The following is a 25,612-nucleotide window of genomic DNA, read 5'->3' on the forward strand; positions in this document are numbered from 1 at the left end:
AAATGCAAATATGCCCTTTGTGCTTTCACCTTTGAATATTCACACTCCTCCCATTGCCCATCTCGTATACTCGTTTTATTACTCAAAAGAAAAAAACTGACCACACGGTGTATGAAATGTGAGGTGTTCACAGTAAATGTAATTTTGACTGGGGGGGGGGGGGGGGGGGGGGGGGGCTGCGTTACCCCAGGCTAAAAGTACCGCGATTTAAAGAATGACTTTCACACTCCAACACTGGACCAGATACAGGTTCAAGTGGGTAGACCTTGACCACACTAAGTGTCAGATACATGCAACAAAGAAACTGGTATGGGAATTGGGGAGCAGTAACTGAACGTTATGCTTTACCAGGGCCCTGCAGAGACATTTTGGCAGGTCCTGGAAGTGAGAAACAGGCAATCCAACCTAGAAAAAAAAACTTACACCCAGCTACTGTACTATACCAAAATGAATTAATAAATATTAATGGCAGTAAAAATAATGTTTTTAAAAATCACATCAATGGGGGGCATTTAAGGTAAAAGGACAAAGGTGCTCTGAGCCCCTTCCTCCACCTCCCAACCCCACGTGCCTGGGCCTTATTTTCCCCATATTCACATCAAGGATGTTGAAAACAGGTGGACTGCCTACCCCAAAAGGGAGACACTACTGAACGCTTTTCACTGTCGCCTCAAATGTTGCAGACACAATCTCATACATACATACCCCTCACTTCAGTCAAACATTCACACCATCGATGACAAGACCAGGTGAGCCTCAAACATTGTTAACATTTTATTTCAGGTCCCAAAAAAAGAAATGACAATAATAACAATAATAATATAATAATATTGTAACAATAATTATATTAGAGGTAAAGAAACAAACATCAAAAAGAAAACAATTGCTATCCACTGCCTCCAGGGATCAGCCTATAGAATTGCTGCATGTCCTTAGTAAGGGAAAAGGGGCATGGCTTCAAGAAGCTTGGGTGTGATGTCATCATCCAAGAGCCAATCAGGAATGTTGAGATTGAAGGGGTAGGGGGAGGGTGGGGAAGGGGGTGGGGGCAGCCTGAGACAGGCTACTGTTGAGTCACCTTCGAGTGAAAGGATAGAACATTTGTAAAACACCTGCCATTTTCTATTTGGATGTACAGTGCTCATGGTGCAACAGCAAGAAACACTCTACAGTAAGAACTGTAGTCCATCAACAGTATCATTAACACGACTTGCTGCAGGTACATCAGCAAGTCACCTGCTGTGTCTGTGTGCGGTAGCCTGTGTTAGCCAGATGTGTCTATACATACTAGCTGGTGCCAGCCAGGTGTGTCTGTGTGTACGAGCCTGTGCTAGCCAAGTGTGTCTGCATGTACTAGCTTATGCTGTCCAGGTGTGTCTGTATGTACTTGCTTATGTAGCCTGTGCTAAACAGGTGTGTCCATGTACTAGCCTGTGCAAACCAGGTGTGTCTGTGTCTACTAGCCTGTGCTCACCAGGTGTGTCTGTCTGCTAGCCTGTGCTAACCATGCGTGTCTGTGACCACTAACCTGTGCTAACCAGGTGTGTCTGTGTGTACTAGCCTGTGCTAACCAGGTGTGTCTGTGTCTACTAGCCTGTGCTAACCATGTGTGTCAGTGTGTACTAGCCTGTGCTAACCAGGAATGTCTGTTTGTACTAGCCTGTGCTAACCAGGTATGTCTGTATGTACTAGCCTGTGCTAACCAGGTGTGTCTGTATGTACTAGCACTGTGCTAACCAGGTATGTCTGTATGTACTAGCCTGTGCTAACCAGGTATGTCTGTATGTACTAGCCTGTGCTAACCAGGTGTGTCTGTGTGTACTAGCCTGTGCTAACCAGGTGTGTCTGTGTGTACTAGCCTGTGCTAACCAGGTGTGTCTGTGTGTACTAGCCTGTGCTAACCTGGTGTGTCTGTCTGTACTAGCCTGTGCTAACCATGCGTGTCAGTGTGTACTAGCCTGTGCTAACCAGGTATGTCTGCTTGTACTAGCCTGTGCTAGCCAGGTGTCTCTGCTTTTACTAGCCTGTGCTAACCAGGTGTATTCTGTGCGTACTAGCCTGTGCTAGCCAGGTGTGCCTGTGTGCATAAGCTCATGCTGGCCAGGTGCCTTAGTGATGTACCTGCTGTGTCTGTGTGTCCGAGCCTCTGCTGGCCAGGCGGCTCAGGATGTTCCTCTCTGACATCTGCAGCCGCACCGCGACAGGCGGTATCCGCGCGATGGTCGCCGGGAGACGAGTGACGTCAGCCTTCATGTCGCTGAGCAGCTCCTCCAGCTGTTTGAGCACTGGGAGGGACAAGGGCAGAGACGTGAGCTGGAGACCAGCGAGTGGGGCATGGCCGAGGGGGGCGGAGTGAGGCGGTGGCAGGGGATACCTTTGTGCAGGACGGCGTTGGCGGGCTTGTTCCCGGACATGGACTCCTTGCTGAGGTGCTGGTGGGACTCGGCCAGGCACTCCACCTCGCTGAAGCGCGTGTTGAGCGCCATGGAGGGGTGGGAGGGGTCCTCGGACATGTTGAGGTACGCCGCTCGCCTCAGCTGCTCCTCGATCACCAGGGCCTGCTCCAGCAGCTGTGTGACAGACAGACAGCTGTGTGGTTACGCGCGCGTCCAGTTGGTCCCCAACCCCACCCCCGCGTGTGAGGGCAACGCCGAGAACGTCACCGTACCTTGAACCTCCTGGCGAGGAACTTGTTCTTGATCTCCAGGAAGTTGCCCCTGCTCATCTCCCCTTTGAAAGGTTCATTCAGGATGGCGTACTTCACGTCGTTCTGGATGTCCTGCCAGCGTGCGTAGCCATGCCTCGGAGTCGCCGTGGTCAAGGAACAATAAATACAACCCCAGTTACGTCATCTTACCTTGCACCTCATCCAATTAAACGAACCCGCCTCTCCCTCTATTTCCCATCTCTATGATGGCCTTCATTGGCTTGTAGCTTTGCTGTCTCTAGTGGTGGTTCTATAACCGTTTCAAAGGATACAAAAAAACTTCAACAAGTCACTCTGGCTAAAAGCATCTGCTGAATGCCCAAATTGTAAATTGTAATTTTTCTAATTTTCCATTATTCTCTGTTAAGTCGACAAAAAAAAGTTCAGTGACATCACCTGGGAATACAAAGGGGTCTGAGATATCAACACACCTGACTAGCGCTAACCTACTGAGTCTGTGAATATTTAGACGCAGTCTGTAAGTTTCAGGCCAGTACAAAGGCCGGCTGCAGAGCAACAGACCGACGGACAGACCGCCTTGCGTTGCCGGGAAGGGGCGGAGCTCTGTCAGGGTGAAAGGATACTGGATGATGCCGGCCAGCAGCCAGTAGTCGTGGCGACGGTGCCAGATCTCAAAGGTCTTTTTGGTGACGGTTGCGGCCCTCTCCTCGTTCTGCCACAGGGAGTGCAGCTCTGAGAAGCACACAGCGGAAGAGTGAACAGAGCGCCTCCAAAATTGAGGCCAACCACACCCCACACCCCAGCTACTGCTAAATGGAGCCCAACCACACCCCACCCCAGCTACTGCAAAATGGAGGCCAACCACGCCTCACCAGCTACAGCAAAATGGAGGCCAACCACACCCCACCCCAGCTACTGCAGTATCAAAATACTCTGCTAGCTACTGTTCCACATGCACAACATTGAGACCTCAAAGGAACTTGTGCAGCACTGAACTGGACACTTCCCTGAACCAGTGTTTCTCTGTGTATGAAAAGCACGTTTAAATAAATGATTATTGCATGTATAATAGCTATTCAACCTAATGCCATCACTCTTGAGGAAATAAAGGTTATTTTTTTAAAGCTATTAAGCAAGTCGTAAGATGTTTGTCAGAACTCGATTGCTGCCAACCACGTTGTTAAATGAATAGAATTGACGACGGTGATAAATAATTTTCTTCGGGGGGTGGGAGTGTAGGAAGGTGTTGAGCTGAGACTTTGTCTTCTGCTGTGAAGGTGTGAAAATCATGCTTCTTTCGCACTGGTTAACTGCAATCAGTTCACTGCTGCCGAGACGCATCGCGCGGCTCCAATACTGAACAACGGAGCAGAGGCAGCGTTCAGAACAGCACAGTTCTACTGAGGTTTGAGGGGCGAAAGCCTGTTAAATCAGCTAAACCGGCGGAAGAGCGGCCTCACCAGCCCCTGAACACATACTGAACACGCCTGAAAAGGCGCCTCACCCGTGAAGCCTCCGTCCGCGATGTTGAACATGAACCTCTGCTTGACGGCCTTCTTCTTCTCCTCGCTCGCCCCCACAGCCGATCCCTCTTTGGCATTCTCTCCGTTCTGCAGTTTGGCAGCCTCCTCCGTCTTCCCCCCATCTTTCTCCTCCTTCTGATCTGGAGTGAGGGAAAGCACACAGATGGTTTTTTTTTACTTTATTTGTGCATTAATCATCTTAAAATGTTATACCGAAACAAATGAATATGTCTTTTGACTGATAACCCTTGTCATGAGAATGTCATCCAGCAGGATTCCAGCCAGGGAATATGAGGGAAAGTTCCATAAACGAGCAGAAAATCGGACACCGCAAAACTCAGGTGTGTTCGGAACCCGGAAATTTCCACATTCAATTTCCAGAACCTTCAAGGATTTCAAGGACCCATGAGAACCCTGCGGATAGAAATACCTTTCTTTTCCTCTGCAGGAGGGCTCGTGTCCATCTTCTCCACTTTCTCCTCCTTTTCTTCTGCTTAACGCCCAATGGACGGGAGAGAACGAAAGAGAGAAAGAGCGGGAGAGACAGACGACACATAATCAGTTTCTTTTAGCTCGGCTACGTAATGGATGTGCATGCCCACTCCTCCCGGCTCTCGTCCAGAACATGAATCTCACCTTTGGCCTCGGGGTCATCCGGTTTAGCTTTGACCTCTGACCCTTCAGACTTGGACTCCGTGGGAGAGCTCCTCCCCTCCGCCACCGGCGCCTCTGCCGGTTTCCCCTCGCTCTCTCCTTCTTTGTCCTTCTCCTTCTCCTTCTCCTTCTCCGCCTCGGCGCTCCCTCCTTCCTTCTCTGGCCCCGGCGGTGTGGCGCTCGCCTCGCTGGGCTTCTTCTCGGGGGAGGCCGGCTTCTCCGGGTCATCCGGGATCTCAATGACCTGGGAAGGACAAAGGCCGGGGGGTCACCGGGAGAGGCGGCCCACACAGGCCAGACTGGACGCAGCACAAACCACCCACACCAGGACAGGGGCGGTCATCGCTGAGGGGGGGGGGGGGGGCTTTACCTCCGATTCGTCTGTCTTGCTGGGCTCCTTGCCCTCCTTTTCGCCCTCTCCCTCGTTCTTCTCCTCCTTCTCCTTTGCGGGGTCGTCTGCCTTGGTGGGGTCTTCTGCAGCGTGAACGGGGAAGGAGAAGGCGCATTAGGAGCCCGTTCCCGTGAACTGACAGACCAACCGCAGAGCGGCACAGCAAAGCCGGCAGCCAATCGGCAGAGAGCACAGCGCTCGTTACCTTGGGCAGGGGTGTTGGGCTGCGTGTCTGCAGGTGTGCCGGTGGACGGAGTTTTAGAGGCTGTTTTTAGGAGCAGACAGATGGATGGATGGCGTTAGAGGTGTGCGAGCTGTACGGCTGCAGGTTTATGAAGGCGGGGCGGGGCGGGGCCGGGCAGTGCCGGTGCACATGCTAGCAGACACAGAGGCCGTTTAAATGGCTGGTGGCTGGGTGAGGGGTTACCTGGAGCCGGGGTGTTGGGCTGGGTGTCAGCGGGGGTCCCGGTGGACGGGGTTTTGGGATTCCCCGGGGAGTCGGGGTGCGCGGCAGCTGCCTTCTTGCTCTCCTCCAACTCCATCATCCACGGCATGGACCACTGGCCGTTCACATGCTCGAACTCCTGAACCTGTACCGCGCACGCGCGCACACAGACACAGACACACAGACACACAGACACACAGACACACAGACACACACACACACACACACACACACACACACACACACACACACACACACAGACACACAGTGGTCAGTGCTGGCTGGCGGAGGCCCGCAGGCTCCAAACCCACCGCGCCGCGGGGCGGGGCCGCTCACCTTCTTGCGGATGAGGGACATGACGCCGATGCGCGTCAGGACGTGCTGGCGGGACAGCCCCTCCCGCGGGACGCCGTCCGCGAACGTCTCGGCCCCGTCCGCGCCCGGCTCACACAGGTGGCGCATGAAGAGGGAAACGTAGGCCCTAAGGGAGCACGGGGGGTGGGGGGGTTATTACAGCCGCCTGGACGCGGACACACGCACACGCACGCGCACACACACACACACACTACAGCAGAGGAAGTGGAGTGTTCATAACCGCCACGTCAGGAATGCAGTTAGATGGGGCACAGGGTTTACCCATTTCCTACTGAAAGCCCTACATCCTCAATGTCTCTCTAGCACCTAATATTCCACTTATGTTATGTTGTAGGTTTATGTGCCTGCTGCTATTGCCTGTGACACTGGGAACAATCACTCCTCTTTGCCTAAAGATTCAGACCGCATAGAAGCGACTGCTACCTGCCTACATATCCCAGACACATTTCCAGGAGCGATGTATGGAGGGTGTACCGACATACAGTCAGAGAGGAAGGGGAGGAGGAGCGTTTACAATGCCGCAGACAGACGCAATCGGGGGAAGGGCCCTGAAGGAGACTCACTTAAACTCCTTCTCGGACTTCCCCCTCAGATCGCGGACGAGCCACTGCGTGGTGAACGCGTCCTGCGGCGGCATTCCGTAGCGCATCACCGCGTTCAGGAAGGCCTTCCTCTGACGCGCGTTAAAGCCCAGCACCTGGGAGGGAGGGGTCAAGGGGAGGTTAACGCGCTGTACGCACACACACGCGCACGCGCGCACGCACAAGCAAGCTTCCAGAGATTATCCCCCACACCGACCTCGATGTTCCCTCCCACTCTGGCCAGCAGGGGGGGCAGAGGCTTGTCCTTGTCGTTCCTGAGCCCCTTCCTGTTGGGCCGGCGCGAGTTCACTAAAAAAACGAGAGACAAAGGCAGCTAGCGTTAGCCCCAGCGCACTCACTCACACACACACACACACACACACACACACACACACACTCAACACCGAACACGCGCGTCCCACTCAGCGGGAACTCCGTTCGTTACCCTCCGATCGCTCGTCGAAGTCCTCGTCTCCCTCCTCCGAAGCAACCGAGTAATCTGATTGGTTGTCGGACTGGTCGTCTTGCCAATCTGTCGAGAGAGAGAGAGAGAAAGTCGGTAGACCAACAAAAACAGGAGACGCTTCGAGATAATCACTCGGCACGAGATGCTGGCAGTACTAACAGGCAAAGACGCATGAAGGGAGCACCAGAGGTGACTACCACAGCGTGGAGAAAAGGGGAAAAACCTAAGAGTACGATCCAATGAGCACACCTGTCCACAAGCACAAATATTCAGACATGCACTCTGCCACACACATGCCATGCACCCGCACTGCAGCACTGCCAGGCTCCACATGCCAGGCACACGCAGGATATAGCATGTCACTGCACAGAAGGCTGTGCGTGCAGTGCATTCTGGGTACTGATGAGGGACACAACTTTGAGATTTATTAACATCTATTCTGAGGCCCAAGCATAATGTGTTACCTAGAACTTTCATCAAGGAAAATGTTTTTTTTTTTTTTTTGAAAACCAAAAATGAAAAGCAAGTTAAGGACACAGTTTGCCATCACTGAATCCAGCCCTTCCAGTCATCTTTTATTTAATGCATCCAAACTTCGTTGTCTTCAGAGCCTGGCGTTTAAAAGTAACAAAAAGCCCCAGAATCCTTCACGCACCACACAGAGACAAACACAGACAGACACACACACACACACACACACACGCTCACGCACGCACACACACAGGTCACCAGCATTCACGTAATCGTGGAGCTAAACACACAGACCGCACACCCAGGAGGTCCAGGGGCCGCATGCACACACACACACGCACATACGCACACACACACACACACACACACACACACACACACGGAGAGGTAGTAGTAATGCGCATGGTCTTCTGTACCCCGTCTACTACCTCGGTCCTCCTGCGAGCCGTCGTTGTAGTTGACCTGCTTGCGGATGCGCTTGCCCTTGCCCAGGTTGCGGGCCAGGTCCTCCTGCTGCTGCTCGTAGTGGTGCCTGAGCAGCTTCTCCCAGTAGTCCGGGTCCACGCTCTCCTCCTGCTTGATGATCTCCCTCTGCACCTCCTCCTCCTGCGCGGGAGAAGGGCAGCCGGAGGAACGGGCGCAGCGGGAAAGGAGGAGGGCAATAAAGGGAGGCAGGGTGATGGAGGGGGTTAAGAGGAAGAACGAGAGAGGAGAGGAAGAGGAGCAAGACAGGGATGGCAGCAGGGACAATGAGAAGAAAGATCAAAGAACAGGAAGGAGAAAGAAGAGGACAGGGGGAGTAAAAGGAAGAAAGAGTAATCTGCTTAAGACACTCTCTGAGTCTCAGCTCTTTGTGCCAGTGAATGCTGTGTTTGTGTTCTTGAGCTGATTTATCTAAAATAGACTAGTTTTCTACATTGAGAGACTGGATAGCAACTGCGCACACATGCACAGACACGCGCGCGCACGCACACAGACTCACAGGCACGCGCGCACGCACACACACGCTCACCTCCTCGTCCTCGTCCTTCACCACGTACTGGGCCACCTTGAAGGAGCTGAGGTACTCGTTCATGCTCTGGATCTCGGCCGTGTCCTCGGTGGCGTCCTGGTTGCGGTCCAGCAGCCGGTCGATGGCCTTGTCGTCGTAGTGGATCACGCTGCTGTCCTCCTCCTTGTTCTCTCCTGGGAGAGGGAGAGGGAAGGGGGGGCAGGGAGAGGGGGGTTACGCGGGCCAGCGAGACAGAAGAGGACGCCATTTTAAGGTCGAAGGGTCGCACCCTCCCCGATCTCGTCCTTGAAGAGCTCCTCGGTGCCGAACTTGAGGATGTCGTCCAGCTCCTGCTTGGACATGGAGCCCGTCTTGGAGCCCAGGCCGGGCCGCACCACCAGGTGGGTCAGCATCATCTTCTTCTTCGCTACCTGTGGTGGAATACAAGCACATTTCAAAAAAGATGGCCAAAACATTTTTGAAATGAGCATCACAATAATCATCGTCACCACCACCATCATAATACATCACCACTATTATCATCCCCATCACATTAATCATCACCATATCTCACCACCTCGATCATTATCACCGTAACACACAGCCTCCATCACTAATCTCCATCACTATAACACATCACCATAACACACCGCCATAATCAGCATCACCAGACCACACCACCACAATCATCATCATCATCAACATCATAATCATCTCCAGTATCACGTTATCACTTCTACTGTTACCACACCAGCATTTTGTACTAGGCGGAAGTTTGCAATAGATTTTGCTGGATTATTTTAAAAGGGGCTGAGATTAAGGTTCCAGTTGGATCAGCAGCAGCTGGATCAGCGGCAGCTGGATTAGCAGCAGTTGGATCAGCAGCAGTTGGATCAGCAGCAGTTGGATCAGCAGCAGCTGGATCAGCGGCAGCTGGAATCGGAGTGCTGAGCAGCGATGGTCTGACCTGAGTGATTCGCTCCTCCACCGAGGCCTTGGTGACGAAGCGATAGATCATCACCTTCTTGTTCTGGCCGATGCGGTGAGCTCTGCTGAAGGCCTGCGGGGGGGAGGGAGACCAGAGAGAGGTGAGCCCGAACGACAGCACACAACAGCCACGAGCACACTGCCAAACCAAAAACGTCCATCTTAACAACTATTTTAGTCTCACATACAGACTTGAAGTCGTATTTCTATAATTTTTTCCTAAATACAACGAAAATTGCCAATGAGGTTAGAGTTTTAGTCACTTCAAGATTTGCCAGTGGGGTAAGACAATTTCACTTTTCAAGCAAAAAGTTAAAAACTTAAAACAAACTACTATTTCTTACTTAAGAGAATAAAATGAAAGCACTCGCTGAGACAAACTTTTTTTTAGCAGTGACTTATCTCCACAAAGGGGGGCGGGCCCCGGGAGGGTCGACCTGCTCCTACCTGAATATCGTTGTGAGGGTTCCAGTCAGAGTCGTATATGACGACGGTGTCGGCGGTGGCCAGGTTGATCCCCAGACCCCCCGCCCTGGTGGAGAGCAGGAAGACAAACTGGACTGCTCCAGGAGCTGGAGGAGAAAGAGGGAGGGGTTAACAGGACACTGACCTGGCCTCCAGAGGGCTTGAACAGCACGTCCAATCAGAAATCCGGCCCCCCCGTAGAGCCTGAGCGAGTCTCACCGTTGAAGCGGTCGATGGCCTCCTGCCTCATGCTGCCCGTCACGCTCCCGTCGATCCTCTCGTACTTGTAGCCCTCGTTCTCCAGGAAGTCCTCCAGCAGGTCCAGCATTTTGGTCATCTGGGGGGGGGGGGGGGGGGGAGAACGGGGACCGTGAGAATCGCCAGCTTTATCGCCTTCAGGAGAAGTGCATGCTGGGTCCTCGCGCCTGTGGTCTCAGCTCTCACAACTCAGGCGTGCGAGGAGCGAGCCCACAGTTCTGAGCAAGAGCCAGAGACCACAGACACCCAATTATGTGCATTCAGAATTACAGTGAGGGAGCGAGTAATCTGCGAGTAAACGGCGAGTATCGCGCTGGCAGGCGGCCTCGGCGCTCACCTGAGAGAAGATGAGCACTCGGTGTCCTCCCTCCTTCAGCTTCTTCAGCATCTTGTAGAGCAGCAGGAGCTTCCCGGAGGCCTTGGTCAGGGCGCTGCCGTCGTACATCCCGTTCGGCATCTTGGGAGCCTCCTGTGAGCAGCGAGCAGAACCACAGACCCGTGAGCCTCCCCCCTGCTCCCGCCAGCACCGCCGCTACGCCAGAGGAATGAATAACCGTGCTGAAACGCTCAGACACTCTGAAACGCTCAGACACTCTGAAACGCTCGGACGCTCTGAAACGCTCGGACGCTCTGAAACGCTCGGACGCTCTGAAACACACAGACGCTCTGAAACGCTCGGACGCTCTGAAACGCTCGGACGCTCTGAAACGCTCGGACGCTCTGAAACGCTCGGACGCTCTGAAACGCTCGGACGCTCTGAAACACACAGACGCTCTGAAACGCTCGGACGCTCTGAAACGCTCGGACGCTCTGAAACGCTCGGACGCTCTGAAACGCTCGGACGCTCTGAAACGCTCAGACGCTCTGAAACGCTCAGACGCTCTGAAACGCTCAGACGCTCTGAAACGCTCAGACGCTCTGAAACGCTCGGACGCTCTGAAACGCTCGGACGCTCTGAAACGCTCGGACGCTCTGAAACGCTCGGACGCTCTGAAACGCTCGGACGCTCTGAAACGCTCAGACGCTCTGAAACTCTCAGACGCTCTTAAACGCTCAGACGCTCTTAAACGCTCAGACCACTGAAACGCTCAGACGCTCTGAAACGCTCAGACGCTCTGAAACGCTCAGACACTCTGAAACGCTCAGACACTCTGAAACGCTCAGACACTCTGAAACGCTCAGACACTCTGAAACGCTCAGACACTCTGAAACGCTCAGACACTCTTAAACGCTCAGACAATCTGAAACGCACAGACACTCTGAAACGCACAGACACTCTGAAACGCACAGACACTCTGAAATGTTCACACTGGTGTACTGAACGCCAGTTTGTTTTCTTTTCCTCCTTTGACAGGAATTCAATTGGAAGGGTTATTAATGTTTAACGTTTCTCTGCAGTAAGACTATTGAGTTTTGAAAAGGGAAGGGAGTATTATTAGAAGTATGCAGTTTTAGGACATTTACTGATTTGCTTGTACAGCACCCTCCCACCACCACCACCACCCCCGCCAACCACGTGGTTCAGCCCGCGGGCCCTATTTGGGCCTGTGGAAAGGCTCGTACCATAGCTGCAGTGGGGAAGAGGTAAGGGTGGTTACAGCACTTCTTGAGGTCCATCACCACGTTGAGCAGAGACACCTGGTTGCCCCCACCGCGAGTGTTCAGGGCCTCAAAATTGCGCGTCAGGATGAATTTGTAGTACTTCCTGGAATCAGAAAATGCAGATTTCTACATAAGAAAAGCGGAACCACCAGAGCCTGCTTCCCTATCAGGAGAGCATCTGTCAGCCTGGATTACACAAACTCAGGAAAGGCACAAAGTCACCAAACCCAAGAGGTGACTTTCATTTCTTTCACAGCTCCTCCTCTCATCTGACCTTGCTTCACCCTGACCCGAACACTCCCCCCGCCCCTCTCACGCACACCCCCCCCGCCCCCCCCCCCTCACTTCTGCATGGGGCTGAGCTCCACGCGCACGATCAGCTCCGTCTTGGACGGCATGTTCTTGAAGACGTCGGCCTTCAGCCTCCGGAGCATGTGCGGCCCCAGCATGTCGTGCAGCTTCTTGATCTGGTCCTCTTTGGCGATGTCGGCAAACTCCTCCAGGAAGCCCTCCAGGTTACTGAGGGAGGAGAGGGGGTAGAGGATAAGGCGTCTCCGTGACATGAGTGCAGAGTGTGGCACAAATGCATCCCGTAGGGTGGCACAAAGGACATACACACACACACACACACTACACACACATTCACACAAACATACGCTCACACATACTCATGCACAAAAGCATGCACATGCCTTCACACTCACACGCAGTCATTCACACAAGCACACTTACACACACACTCACACACACACACAGACTGACTTGAATCTCTCGGGGGTGAGGAAGTTGAGCAGGTGAAAGAGCTCCTCCAGGTTGTTCTGCAGGGGGGTGCCAGTCAGCAGCAGCTTGTGCTGGAGAGGGTAGTTATTCAGCACCCGGAAGAACTGTGGGCCGCAGAGAGAGAGGAAGAAAATGAGAAATAAGATGGGAGAGAAAGAGAGAGAGAGAGAGAGAGAGAAACACGATCGCTCGAACGGACGCCCACACTCACCTTTGACTGGTTGTTCTTGAGCCTGTGGGCCTCGTCCACCACCAGGCAGGCCCACTGGATGGAACCCAGGATGGCCATGTCGATGGTGATGAGCTCGTAGGAGGTCAGCAGCACGTGGAACTTCACAGAGGCTTCTTTCTGTTGGGGGGGGGGGGGGGGGGTTAAACAGTAACACTGAGACTGACACCCCCTGCACAACAACGAATGGGCAACAACAGCACATGCAGCTTCCATTATACTTATCGACATGCCAGACACTTTTCAAGTGATTTTCAAGGCCATTATGGCAAACAACATAACACAGTGATCATAGTCATAGTAGTCCAGACTCACACAGATATTTATTTGTGCTTCGGTGTTCTTATTCATGATATTTCACGCAATGCTGCTCAGACCCTGCCATTACATAAGTCAACCCTTTAAAGAGCAGGGTTTTTGGAATGTTTTTTCTAAATTCTACCAGTGTTCTAGAACTCCACTGCTTTCAGTTACCAGCAGTGATTGTAACATCAGCATTAGAATGTTCAGTTAAGAACATTCTAATCACATATTCCTGACTTTACACCTTAAGGGCTAAATGAGATATGTGGTGCACAAATGCGCATGATGCCATGGTAACGAGACTGGACGGCCCAAAGCCACCGCCCGGGCCCTTTTGCCCCTCCCCCACCTTCATCCTGGAGGCCTTCTTCCCGCCCCGGATGGCGTTGTCCTCGAAGGAGAACTCGTTCTCGCGGATGACGGCCCGGCTGTCCTTGTCCCCGACGTAGGTGACCACGTACATGTCCGGCGCCCACAGCTCGAACTCGCGCTCCCAGTTGATGATGGTGGACAGGGGGGCGCTCACCAGGAACGGGCCCTTGGAGTGGCCCTGGGGGGGGAGGGGAGTGCAGAGAAATGAGTCGCACGCGCTCCCTGCACGCGACTGCTAAAGAGGGCAGCCTGATCATCACACAGATCTGTGTGCGGTCCTGCCTTTAGGACAGAGTCCCAGCTTTGGAAACGTCCCCTTTGATGGACAGCGTTACTGTGCGTCCTGTCTGTCTGTCAGTCCACTGACACCCATTGACAGGAACAGACAGACTGGACGTGGAGATGGCATTATACCCGGGTATGTAAACAAAAAAAATCCGATTCTGACAGCAGCAAGACATGCAGAAATAAGACACAGCGCCTCCTGCCTGTAAGTACAGTTAAACCAAATACAGATGTTCTGCAGCATACAGAACAGCCTCTTTGTAAAGACACACACATACCTCTTTGTAAATACAGACAGACACACACACACAAACACTTCTTTGTAAAGACACACACATGCACATACGCAGACACACCCCTTTGCAGAAGACAGACAGTCAGACAGAGAGAGACACACACACACCTCTTTGTAAAGACACACACGTGCACATACGCAAACACACCCCTTTGCAGAAGACAGACAGTCAGACAGAGAGAGACACACACACACACCTCTTTGTACAGGGAGTAGAGGAACACGGCGGTCTGCACGGTCTTGCCCAGGCCCATCTCGTCTGCCAGGATGGTGTCGGTGCCCTGTGCCCAGGAGAAGCGCAGCCAGTTGAGCCCCTCCAGCTGGTAGGGGTGCAGCGTGCCCCCCGTGCTGTCCAGGTAGTCCGGCTGGCGGTCAAACTTGATGGTGGGCTGGAGGGATGGGATGGGAGGGGAGGGGGGCGGGAGAGGAATTAACACCAAGCACCACACCCAACACAGTGAGGAGTGAACAGTGTGGACTGTAGCAACACCCACACACACACACACACTGAGGGGTGACACAGTATGGACTGTAACAGCACGCACGCACACACACACTGAGGGGTGACACAGTATGGACTGTAACAGCACGCACGCACACACACACTGAGGGGTGACACAGTATGGACTGTAACAGCACGCACACACACACACATTGAGGGGTGCACAATGTGGACTGTAGCAACACCAACACACACACACACACACTGAGGGGTGAACACAGTATAGACTGTAGCAGCATGCGCACATACACGCGCGCACACACACACACACACGCGTGCGCACACACGGAGCACAGTGAGGGGTGAACACAGGGGGGCGCTCTTACGTCCACCACGGGGTTGGTGGGGGGCCTGTCCAGCCTCTTCATCTTGCTCAGCTTCTTCAGCTTCTTCCCTGGCCTGCCCTCGTCCCCCATCACCAGCTCCCTGTGGGAGAGGGACGCATCAGAGCGTGGCCTCAAACCCGCAACCACACCGAGGGGCTACAGCACAGACCCGCCCCCTTTCAGGACTTAATGCCGTCTTCTGCTCGTTAATCTGATCTGACATTCCTGATGCAGGTTTGAACTCCAGCTGTAGACCGCACGGGTATTCTGGGTGGATTTTTCCCTACTGCGGTCTGTGGTATGAGTGAACCAGCTCTGCTGTACGCAGCTGCTTCTGTAATTCAGCCCAGATTACCGAAGTAAAACTGCACACCTGCGACGGCTGCGGCTGTGCTTCGTCAGATACGACCCTGCTCGTGCGCACCTATGGATGGAATCGTCGCGCGCGGATCTAGTTCGAGAGGGGCGCAGCGATTGGCCGAGCCCAGTCTCGCGCGCGATTGGCTGTGTACCTGTGGTTCCAGTAGTGCTGCTTGTAGATGTCGTACTCCTGCAGTTCCATGTCCTCGCTCTCCCAGGACGCCTGGTCATAGGGGAGGTCCCTCCACTTGATCAGGTAGTGGACGTTGCTCTTCTTGTCCACGCTGCAGAACAGGCCGATTCAGTTTGCAAACTACACTTGGGAATCGTAATTTACTGTTTTTACACCTTTATTACAAATGCACACAACCTGTACAACACTGAACAATGTATAAGCAAGGACGCGATTTATGGGGGGGTAGGAGGTTAACCCTCCCCCCCCCCCCCTCAATATTACAAAACAGGCCAAATAACCCCCCAATAATAGAGCACGATGATGTGCAAAAACAATTTCATATGATAAAGAGTTCATGTTTTAATTTGGATTTGCTGATCAGTAGTCTGAAGTATATTCCGCTTCACCAAAATGATCATTTCACAGCTGTTATTTTCAGAAAATGTATTCTAGGGTGGGGAAGGGAGACCTCCTAGAGGGTTGCAGTTTTCGTTGTCGAGGCAGTTCAGCCCCCACCAACATTATTTTGAATGTTACACCCTTGCCTACAAAGATCTGATAGCACTGCTAAAACGTCACTGGAAACCTGTTGTTTTTGCTAGTAATCTCTGTGCAGATTAGAGGTTTGCATCTGGGCAGGATTAGGGACACAGCTCAAGGTGAACCCACTCTGCAGAAACGTCCAGAAACTGGGATTATATAGGTCAGAGCCGAGAGCATGTAGGTCAGTGTTGTGCGGGTGTGTGCAGGTCAGTGTTGGGCGAGTGTGTGCAGGTCAGTGCAGGGCGTGTGCAGGTCAGTGTTCGGCTCATGCAGGTCAGTGCTGGGTGTGTGCAGGTCAGTGTTCTGCTCATGCAGGTCAGTGCTGGGTATGTGCAGGTCAGTGCTGGGTGTGTGCAAGTCAGTGCTGGGTATGTGCAGGTCAGTGCTGGGTGTGTGCAGGTCAGTGTTGGGCTCATGCAGGTCAGTGTTGGGCTCATGCAGGTCATTGTTGGGTGTGTGCAGGTCAGTGCTGGGCGGGTGTGTGCAGGTCAGTGCTGGGTGTGTGCAGGTCAGTGCTGGGTGTGTGCAGGTCAGTGTTCTGCTCATGCAGGTCAGTGCTGGGTATGTGCAGGTCAGTGCTGGGTGTGTGCAGGTCAGTGTTCTGCTCATGCAGGTTAGTGCTGGGTATGTGCAGGTCAGTGCTGGGTGTGTGCAGGTCAGTGCTGGGTGTGTGCAGGTCAGTGCTGGGTGTGTGCAGGTCAGTGTTCGGCTCATGCAGGTCAGTGCTGGGTGTGTGCAGGTCAGTGTTCGGCTCATGCAGGTCAGTGCTGGGTGAGTGCAGGTCAGTGTTGGGCTCATGCAGGTCAGTGCTGGGCGTGTGCAGGTCAGTGCTGGGCGTGTGCAGGTCAGTGCTGGGCGTGTGCAGGTCATCGCTGGGCGTGTGCAGCCATGGCACTGGTATTACCTGTGATTGAGGATCCGATGGACCATCAGCCACTCCATCTTGATGCCGAAGCGGTAGAACCTCTCCTCCATCTTGGCGTAGAGCGGGTCCTTGTTCTTCCTCTTCACACTCTTGTCGGCGTCCATCTCGGCGCTGAAGTCCAGGAGAGGAGGCTCGTCCATGTCGTTCTTCCGCTGGTAGTTGCGGAACATCACCTGACAGTGCAGCTCCAGCTGGACGGGCGAACACAGAAAACCGCGTGAGTCGCTAGGCAACAGCACAGCACACCCTGAGGCTCCGAGCGAGAAGTGCACACAGTGCACAGCCTGTGCATCATCCCTCCAGGTGCCCATAAGCCAATGAGGATCACCAACGGATGCCACAACAGCACGAGTGTCACGTGTCTCAGGTGACAAGAGAAAAATCACTCCTTCGGTTCAGCATATTGTTCAAACCCATCACAGGCATTATGAAGCAGCAGTGGGGACTGCTGTACTGCAAGGCCACCAATAGCATGTGTGTGCGTGTGTGTGTGTGTGCGTGCGTGTGTGTGTGCGCATGTGTGTGTGCGTGTGTGCGCGTGTATGTATGTGTGTGTGTGTGCGTGTGTGTGTGTGCGTGTATGTATGTGTGTGTGTGTGTATGTATGTGTGTGTGTGTGTGTGTGTGTGTGTGTGTGTGTGCGCGTGTGTGTATGCATGTGTGTGCGTGTGTGTGTATGCATGTGTGTGCGTGTGTGTATGTATGTGTGTGTGCGTGTGTGTGTGCGTGTGCGTATATATGTGTGTGTGTGTGTGTGTGTGTGTGTGCGCACGCCCTGCCCAGGTGTGTTCACCTGTAGCTCGGTGACCCAGGAGCAGTGCCAGTAGGACATGTTGCTCCACTTCACAAAGAACTCTCTCTCCGGGCGACCGGCCAGGGGGGCGGGGTCCGGAGCATCTGATGGAAGATCAGGGGGGCGGGGGACCGGCGTGGGGGGTGGTGGATCTCCCCACCGCCAGGCCAAAATCTTCTGGACTTTACCCTTCATAGCTGGACACTGAAAGGCAGGCAGGAGGAGAGCATGTGCATAAAATACTATCAACTGAACGAGTTATCAACAACAGTGATGAAATATTCACACCCACTGTTGACCAAAACATTTCAACTCCCTCTTCTATATCTTCAGCACTCTCAAACTCTTAACCACTCTCTCTGTCTCTCTTTCTTCCTTTCTCTCTCCACCTCACTCTCTCTATTCCACTCTTTCCAACTCTCATTTTCCCTATCCCACTCTACCTCTCTCTCTCCTATTCTCTATATACCTCTCTCTCCCTCTCCTTCTCTCCTTTCATTCTCACTCTCCCACTCTCTCTCTCTCACTCTCTCCCCCCCTCCCCCTCCTGCACACTCATTCTCTCTCTCTCTCTCTCTCCCACTCACGGTGCATCGGGGGCAGATCCACTCCCCGTTGGGGATCTCGGGCAGGGGCGGGTTCAGGCAGTGGATGTGGTAGGAGGAGGGGCAGGAGTCGCAGCACAGCAGCTCCCCGCCGTCCTTGCACACCCTGCAGAACTCCATGTGGTGGTCGTCCTCCTCCGTCTCGCCCCCGTCCCGCCGCCCCTCCCCGTCGTTGTCCTCCTCTCCTTCGGAAGCGTCCTCCCGCGCCTCCCACTGCACTCCCTCCTTCTCCTGTGAATAAAAGCAGGAAAAGGGCAAGGAAGACAAAGAGAGAGAGAGAGAGAGAGAAGGGAGGGGTAGAGGAGAGAGGAAGAGACAGAACATGTAGAAAAGAAGAGCAGAGAGACAGAAAGATCAACACAGCGCTGAGGCCTGGAGAGATGGACTACAGCAAAGATGCTCAACTCTGGCCCTCAAGGCCAGCGGTACTGCCCATATTCTTCACTACCCGGTAGTTCATTTATTGATTAATGTCACTGATTGGCTAGAGAGTCAACTCACTTTGTGCCTCAGGTCTAAATCTGTGCCTGATTAGAGGAGAAGAATGAAAACCAGGACTAGGGCCTGACTCCATGGTAACAGCACCCTCACTTGGCAGGGGAAGTGGACCGTTAGCCCAGGTTATATAACAGTGGTGGGCGGGGCAGACTCACACAGTGGGGGCAGCTCCACTTGCCCTCGGGGGCCTTCTCCATGTCGGGGTCCAGGCACACCATGTGGTAGGCCCGGGGGCAGGTGTCACACAGGATGATCTCGCCGCCCTGCTGGCACACCTCGCAGTAGTCCTGGTGGTCCGTCTCATAGCCATCGGCATCTTCTTCTACTGAGGGACCACGGGAGGCAGAAGTGGGCATGTCACCACATTAACTCACTCAGAACGCACACACACACACACACACACACACACACGCACAAACGTATGCACAAAAGTACGCACACATACACACAACCAACCTGCAAAGCACACATGCGCACTCACATTCAGACACACACAAGCACACTCACAGTTACATGCATGCATACATACACACACCCTGCCTATAAAGCACAATACACCACAGTGCTCAGGCCAGAAGCCCACCTTTCTTCTTCTTCTTGGAGGACTTGCCCTTCTTCTTCGAGCGGCTGCTGCGGCTGTTGGAGCCGTCCGACACGGAGAAATTGTTCAGGCTCCCGTCGTCGAAGTCGCTGTCCGCATCGACCTCGTCCTCCTCGCTCTGAAAGAGGAGAAAAGGCAAATAAGCACGTTTCCTCATAGCCCACGCCATCACTCGCGCATCACCCGACATGGTGGAAAGCACAAGGAGAGACGGAGGGAACTCGGGCCGTACAGAAGATCGCTTCCTCTTGCTGTTGAAGCCGCCCAGCTTTATCTTCAGAGGGGCCACTTTCTTGGTTTTCACCTTCTTCTCTTGAGGCTTTGGAGGAGCTTTAGGCTTCCTGCGAGCATTCGGGCCTGAAAAACAGAAACCGGTGAGGACAAATAGAAAAATAAATAAAAAATCGATATACGAATCATCTTTAAAAGCGCTGAAGCTAACCCCGACCACCAGCGCCCCCTTCACCTTTGCCCTCCTTGGTCTTGGCCTTGCGCAGGGGGGGTGCGGGGGGCAGCTGGGGTTCGGCCACCGTGACGGGGGCTGAGGCCGCCGTGGACGCGGAGCTGGCCGCCGCTGCCACCGCCGCCACCGCCCCCGCACCCGCGCCCGGCCCTCCGTCCGCCACGCTGGTCACCATGTTCTCCACAGCCGCCGCCACGTTGGCAGCCGCCAGGGCGGCGTTGGCGCTGGCTAGTCCCCGCATCGGGTTGTTGGTGCTGAACTCCCGCCACTTGGCCCCCAGCACCATCATCATCTTGGACACGGCGATCTTGGGGTTCTTCGCGGCAATGAGGGGCCTGCGGAGCGAGGGAAAGAAAGAGAAGGGTGCTGAGAAAAAGAGCGAGTCCAAGTGGAGGAGAAGAAGCTGAGCAGAAGACAGTGGGGAAAAGGTTTGGCACTGCAACTTAGAGACACAGAGGGAATTTAAACAGGAGGTACCTGACAAACTGGCTGAAGGCCTTGTAATTGGTGAGTGTGCTATAGTCCTCCTGAGAGAAAACGTGGTCGATATCCTCCATCCCCCAGTCATCCAGCAGCTGGGCAGATGTCTTGGGCTCCTGAGGGGAGGAGGGGCATGGTAACACGGGCACAATGACCTTGTCGTGTGTTTTTTTCCACACACATTTTCATGCATTCTTTCACATCACGTGACTTTGGAAGCGGCTGCCCGCCATGCTTACACTGAGTCTGAATGTAAACTAGAGCGGGAGATGGGCTCAGCACTCACACAGCTGACCTCGTGCAAGCTCCTCTTTAGCCATTGTCTCACCTGGCTGTCGTCATCCTCGTCTTCCTCTTCCTCAGGCTCTGGCTCTTTCCTCTTGTTTTTGCTGCTGGAGGACCCTCCGCCACCCTTCTCCCTCTCTCCATTTGTTCCTCCTCTCTTCTTCTCTTTTGTCGTGCTTGCTCGCTTCTTCTTCTTCTTTCCTGGGGTATAGTCACTCCCCTCGCTGTCTGACCTGGCACCCCCACCTTCCTCTTCGTCTCCCTCTCCCCCCTCTGCGCCAAGAACTTCCTCTGGAGAGCTCCCGGCCAAGTCCTACAAGAGTGACACAGAGCAGCTAGTAGGAAATCTCAATCCCAGCCACAGGCTCACAGCTACAACCAGCGGCGACCCAGCCCAATAAGTAACATAAGCAGCTGCTAAGGGCCCCATGACCACCAGGGGGACCCTAATTATCCTAAAGTACATACACTATTTAGGGCACAGGTGGGTTGGAGGGGCCCAAATCAAATCCTGATTAGGGCCCCTCAAAGGCTAGGGCTGGCAATGCATACACATCAATGCCAAACACTAGATGAAACAATGTTTTCAGAGTGTATAGTAGTAGTGTACAGTACACACATTAGGAAATGTGAAGATTATATCTATGACTACAATATTCCCCATGCATCAATCTCACAACAGTCAGGTACCTCTCTACGGAGTCTCTGCCTCTTGCTGCTCTTGCTCTCGCGACTCTTCTTTGCTTTCTTCTTCTTCTTCACCTTGGGGGTGTCCCCCTCGGACATATCCTCCAGCTCCTCTTCATCTGTCCAAGTGCACACAGCGTTAAACGCTGAACAGCGACATACCTGACTAATTACACCAAAGAGGACAGCAACGATAACTGCATTCCCACCCTCTGCTTCGCAAAATTAAAAGGGAGAACGGTGTCTTTATTTTTAGATTAGCGAAGCCAACGTTACCGCCAATATTCCTCAGTTAGTTTGCTCACTCCAAAAGTAATATGCTAGTGGTATAATATAATCGCTACATGAGCTGATCCAGCTGCTAAAATAGGGTTAGGCACGCATTGTTTGCTGGGAGCGTGGTGGTTTGAGAACTGTACTGTACAGTTACGTACGCTGCACTTGTGATATGATTAAACGAGATTCAAGTCATAAGAAGTACATTTTCGGTTCCCGTTTGCTTGCAAACTTAACTGCTTATGATAAATCAAGATTTAAATCATCGCCATTTCTCCCTCGAGAAACTACTGATAACGTTTGGTAACTTTCCTAGCTAACGTCGTTAGCTATTGAGTTTGTAGGCGAAATAAGAATGTAGACTTTAGAATTTAGATTAAATGCAAATATATAAACAATTTTACAGAGTTAAGTTGGATTTCCAAGAGTACTGGAGTCGTCGCATTTCTTAGATCTAATCATCGAACAACTGAAGTTAGTTAGCCATCTAGGTTCGATATGTGAAAATATCAGCAGGCCGCGGCAGTCAGGAAGATGCCGGTTCCACTGAAGCGAAGTCTGAAGCCGGCATTTTTAACTCACACTCACATTGGTAACTTAGCCACAAATTGGCTCACTAGCAACATACTCAACAAAATAAATAACAAACAAAACATAATTAATGTGTTTTATTTTGTTTGTATATATTAAAATAATTAATCAAACTAATCTAAGTAACAAAAATGTACTTGAAACTGTCGAGCGAAGACTAGTCCGCAAAACAGTCAAAAAGTTGGTGGCTAACGTTAGGTAGCCACAGCTAGCTAGGCCATCATTACTCGGCAAACACGAAACGAACCAATTGACAGACGTCAGATCGCAAGCTCGGTTAAGATTGCATTGAAACGTGGTTTAGATAAAGCTACCGACACCTAACTAACAACAATTAACAATTTAGCTAGTTAGCTGGGCAATTTCGCAATTTAATTGCTAACATAATTAATTTGTTGCGTTCAGTCGGTGTTTTAAAGAATAAACCTAGATTAGCTAGCCGTCACGCTCGCTCGCTAACAGGCTAACGTTAATGTTACTGTAACATTACCTCAGCGAGTTCTGCCGCACGCGACAATGACAACCCTATACAGCAGAAAGTTCCACTGCTGAAATTCTTAAACTGTGAATATTGCAAGTTATACGTACCTATAGAATAAGCATGCATTTTCAGAATTTAGCTAACTAGCTAACCTTATATACTGTTGTCACTTTGGCTAAAGAGCACGATAGCTGCCCAGCTAGGTAGCTTTCTTCACCCCATGAGCTACAACAAGCTAATTAGAAATAAAGCTAGTCTAACAATATAAAGTAACTTATTAGCTGGAACCCCTTACCTTGCACCAGTGATCGGTCCTCTAAATGTCCGAAATCGTCCCTGTCGTCTTCACTCCCAGACATGTTTCTTATATTTAGCTAGCTACAACTAACCCGGTAGCTAGCCGGCTAGCTTGCTAAAGTTATAAAATGATAAATAAAACGTTCGCTAGCTTCCTATATTTTCCCTAATAGGTGATCTCACATTCAATCAGTTCGTGTCGGGAAGGAGGGAAAATGATAAATAAAAGGGCGGAGGGCAGCTGTAACGAGAAAAACCAGGGAAAGATTTTAAAATTTCTGTTGCTCATAACTTAAATTAAGGTTAAAATCACAGTTTTGTGCAGCCATATAACTTAACTAATAGCAACAGGGGAGTCTCGTGAAAGGTATCAGTGCATTTGTCATCTTACAATGAAATGAAATATAAAATATCATAAAAGTAGAATTAATGTTGTAGCAAGCAATCTTAACATTTAAGACTATGTTTATAACGTTCTTGATCTGGCTTGCTCGCTAGTTGTAGCAAAGCCATCTACCAGTTTCATACATCATCCGCCTAGCTTGCAAACGTTAACGTTATACCCTAGGTACCTTGTTACGAATACAACTTATGGACGTCAGTGAATTGACCGACCGTACGTGTTCAGAGCTATAGCTATCTAGCTTGTCACCCAATGACACGACACACTTTTTCTTCCCCGCTCAGATTTTTTAACACTGTCTTAAAAACAGTCAAACACACAGCTTACTCACAACTCGTAAAATTTCACTGTTGAAACTCAACGTCGTAATGACAATAATGACGTACAACAGGGTCCCAGGTCGAAACAGTTCTTCCTCGTATGATATCTTCCGATATAGGTCAGGTATTTATATATTTACTGCATAAAATATAAAATGTTAAATTCAGTTAAGTATACAAGGGTAATTCAAATATCGTTGTCAAACACGCAGGTCTTCGTCGCTCCCTCTTCCACCAGCCAGCTAGCTGGTTAACATCCTCACATACACAAAGAGATCAGGGGGCAGACATCCCATAATAATCCCAACCCCCCCCTCCCCCCACCCCCTCTATAATACACACACTACTCTGCATAGTTACCTCGCAACGTACAGACCATAATAATCACCCCCCACACTCCCTTCCCTATTTCCGGCCCCCTAGCAACCGCCGTTACCATGGAGACAGTCCCCCTCCCGCCCTGTTCACCATCCCATAATAATCATAAGCAGTCACTGACATCCCATAATAAGCACAACTCCAAAAAGAAAAAAAAATACAAGTCACATGGTCTCCAGGGGAACTCCATGGCACTTGCGACAGACCATAATATTCCACTACTGTCTCCCTTGCTTGTACATTGTACACAAATGGACCACAGGACATGTGTTCATGCACATAATTATTGTTCACATCACATATACAAGTCATGCACTCCACAAGTAGATAGAGACACGATGAGACTATGTTCAATCTGTGCTCTGAAAAAGGTATCGTGACATTTACTGTATAGAACTTTCTCACCCCAGGGACACGTGTGTTGTGTGGTAAAATGCCCATAATATCCTATATGCATTTACACACTGTATGCACAACATTTGGTCGAAGGCCTGTGCAAGGTATGTGCTCACAGCAAGCATTGCAGAGAATGTATTTCACACACATCTGTGCACATGCAAATAGCTTGACCCACTGACTGCAAGGGGCACACTACAGTACCGAGTTAAATATACTTTAATACCTACGTAATTTTAACATTGTTATCATTGTTGGTGAAACCTGGATCTGGTTAGAATTTTGGTAAGGGTAGACAGGGACACCTTAAAAGTCAGACAAGGTCAAGTACAAAGATGTGCATCTTTAAAGCAGCTTGGTGCAAAAATAGTGAGGTACAATACTGTCAGCCCATAATCACAGGTACCAGCATTACGGGGTAGCAATTGGCCCTTTGAAAAAAAAAATGTCACAAAGGTAGTGTTGAACTCTTGGTCCCAGAAAACCACACATGAACTCCACATTACATTTACATTTTAATCACTCAGCAGACACTCATTTTCAGAGCAACTTACATTCAGGCAACTTAAATTATTTTACACGTGACCCATTGCACCGCTAGATTTTTTTTTGCTGAAGAAATTCAGGTGAAGTACCTTGCTCACAGGTACAATGGCGGTGGCACAGCTGGGAATCAAACTTTCAACCTCAGAGATTGTTCCCAAGGCATTACGCTATGCTGCCAGTTCATATTGACATGTCCAGCCATATTAATATTATCATTAACATAGCTGGGTGTTTATTTATATTGTTTCCAGTGCAAAATGATTAAGAAGCAGTGGCATATGTATAATTATATAGATACTGATGATGGAAGGAAGTTATTTACTCTCATTGTTCGCACTGGGTAGTTAGCTTACTAGGCTATTTCAAAACCTCTTGCGACAATGTCAAACTTCATCGGCCTGTTTTTCTGTGCTCCAATTTCATGCGCCTCTCCCCTTTCTCCTATTTACATTTTGTTTGTAAGTAGAATAATTGTCTCTTGTAGCACACCAGCCATCTACCAATATTTCTGACTCAGCAAATGCTTATTTTGACATCTAT

General features: G+C 51.4%; 1 protein-coding gene across 8 annotated transcripts; it reads right to left on the reverse strand.

Annotated features, from left to right (window-relative positions):
• Window positions 1-944: 944 nt before the first annotated feature.
• On the reverse strand, window positions 945-24,084 carry chd4b (chromodomain helicase DNA binding protein 4b). Of its 8 annotated transcripts, none has more exons than XM_035421626.1 (42): window positions 23,764-24,084; window positions 23,028-23,270; window positions 21,388-21,503; window positions 20,741-21,010; window positions 20,410-20,528; window positions 19,936-20,267; window positions 19,702-19,826; window positions 19,452-19,587; window positions 19,024-19,190; window positions 18,353-18,601; window positions 17,766-17,969; window positions 16,952-17,163; window positions 15,482-15,613; window positions 14,970-15,069; window positions 14,339-14,530; window positions 13,539-13,739; window positions 12,869-13,006; window positions 12,640-12,761; window positions 12,223-12,396; window positions 11,839-11,980; window positions 10,613-10,744; window positions 10,237-10,354; window positions 10,000-10,124; window positions 9,533-9,625; window positions 8,855-8,996; window positions 8,587-8,759; window positions 8,003-8,180; window positions 7,083-7,169; window positions 6,855-6,946; window positions 6,620-6,753; window positions 6,018-6,162; window positions 5,664-5,826; window positions 5,442-5,501; window positions 5,216-5,319; window positions 4,828-5,089; window positions 4,622-4,684; window positions 4,173-4,331; window positions 3,292-3,400; window positions 2,669-2,801; window positions 2,375-2,570; window positions 2,122-2,285; window positions 945-1,078 (listed from the first exon to the last, which is right to left on the reverse strand). In XM_035421626.1, the coding sequence occupies exons 2-42, from the start codon at window positions 23,089-23,091 to the stop codon at window positions 1,064-1,066; spliced, it is 6,042 nt and encodes a 2,013-aa protein (XP_035277517.1). In that variant the 5' UTR covers window positions 23,092-23,270; window positions 23,764-24,084; the 3' UTR covers window positions 945-1,063. The 8 variants fall into 8 exon arrangements, with proteins under 8 accessions (XP_035277517.1, XP_035277482.1, XP_035277491.1 ...); XM_035421591.1 differs by having other exon boundaries at window positions 7,991-8,180; XM_035421600.1 differs by having other exon boundaries at window positions 19,024-19,193.
• Window positions 24,085-25,612: the final 1,528 nt, after the last annotated feature.

The sequence above is a fragment of the Anguilla anguilla genome, chromosome 1, assembly GCF_013347855.1.
Source record: "Anguilla anguilla isolate fAngAng1 chromosome 1, fAngAng1.pri, whole genome shotgun sequence".
Classification (NCBI taxonomy): domain Eukaryota; kingdom Metazoa; phylum Chordata; class Actinopteri; order Anguilliformes; family Anguillidae; genus Anguilla; species Anguilla anguilla.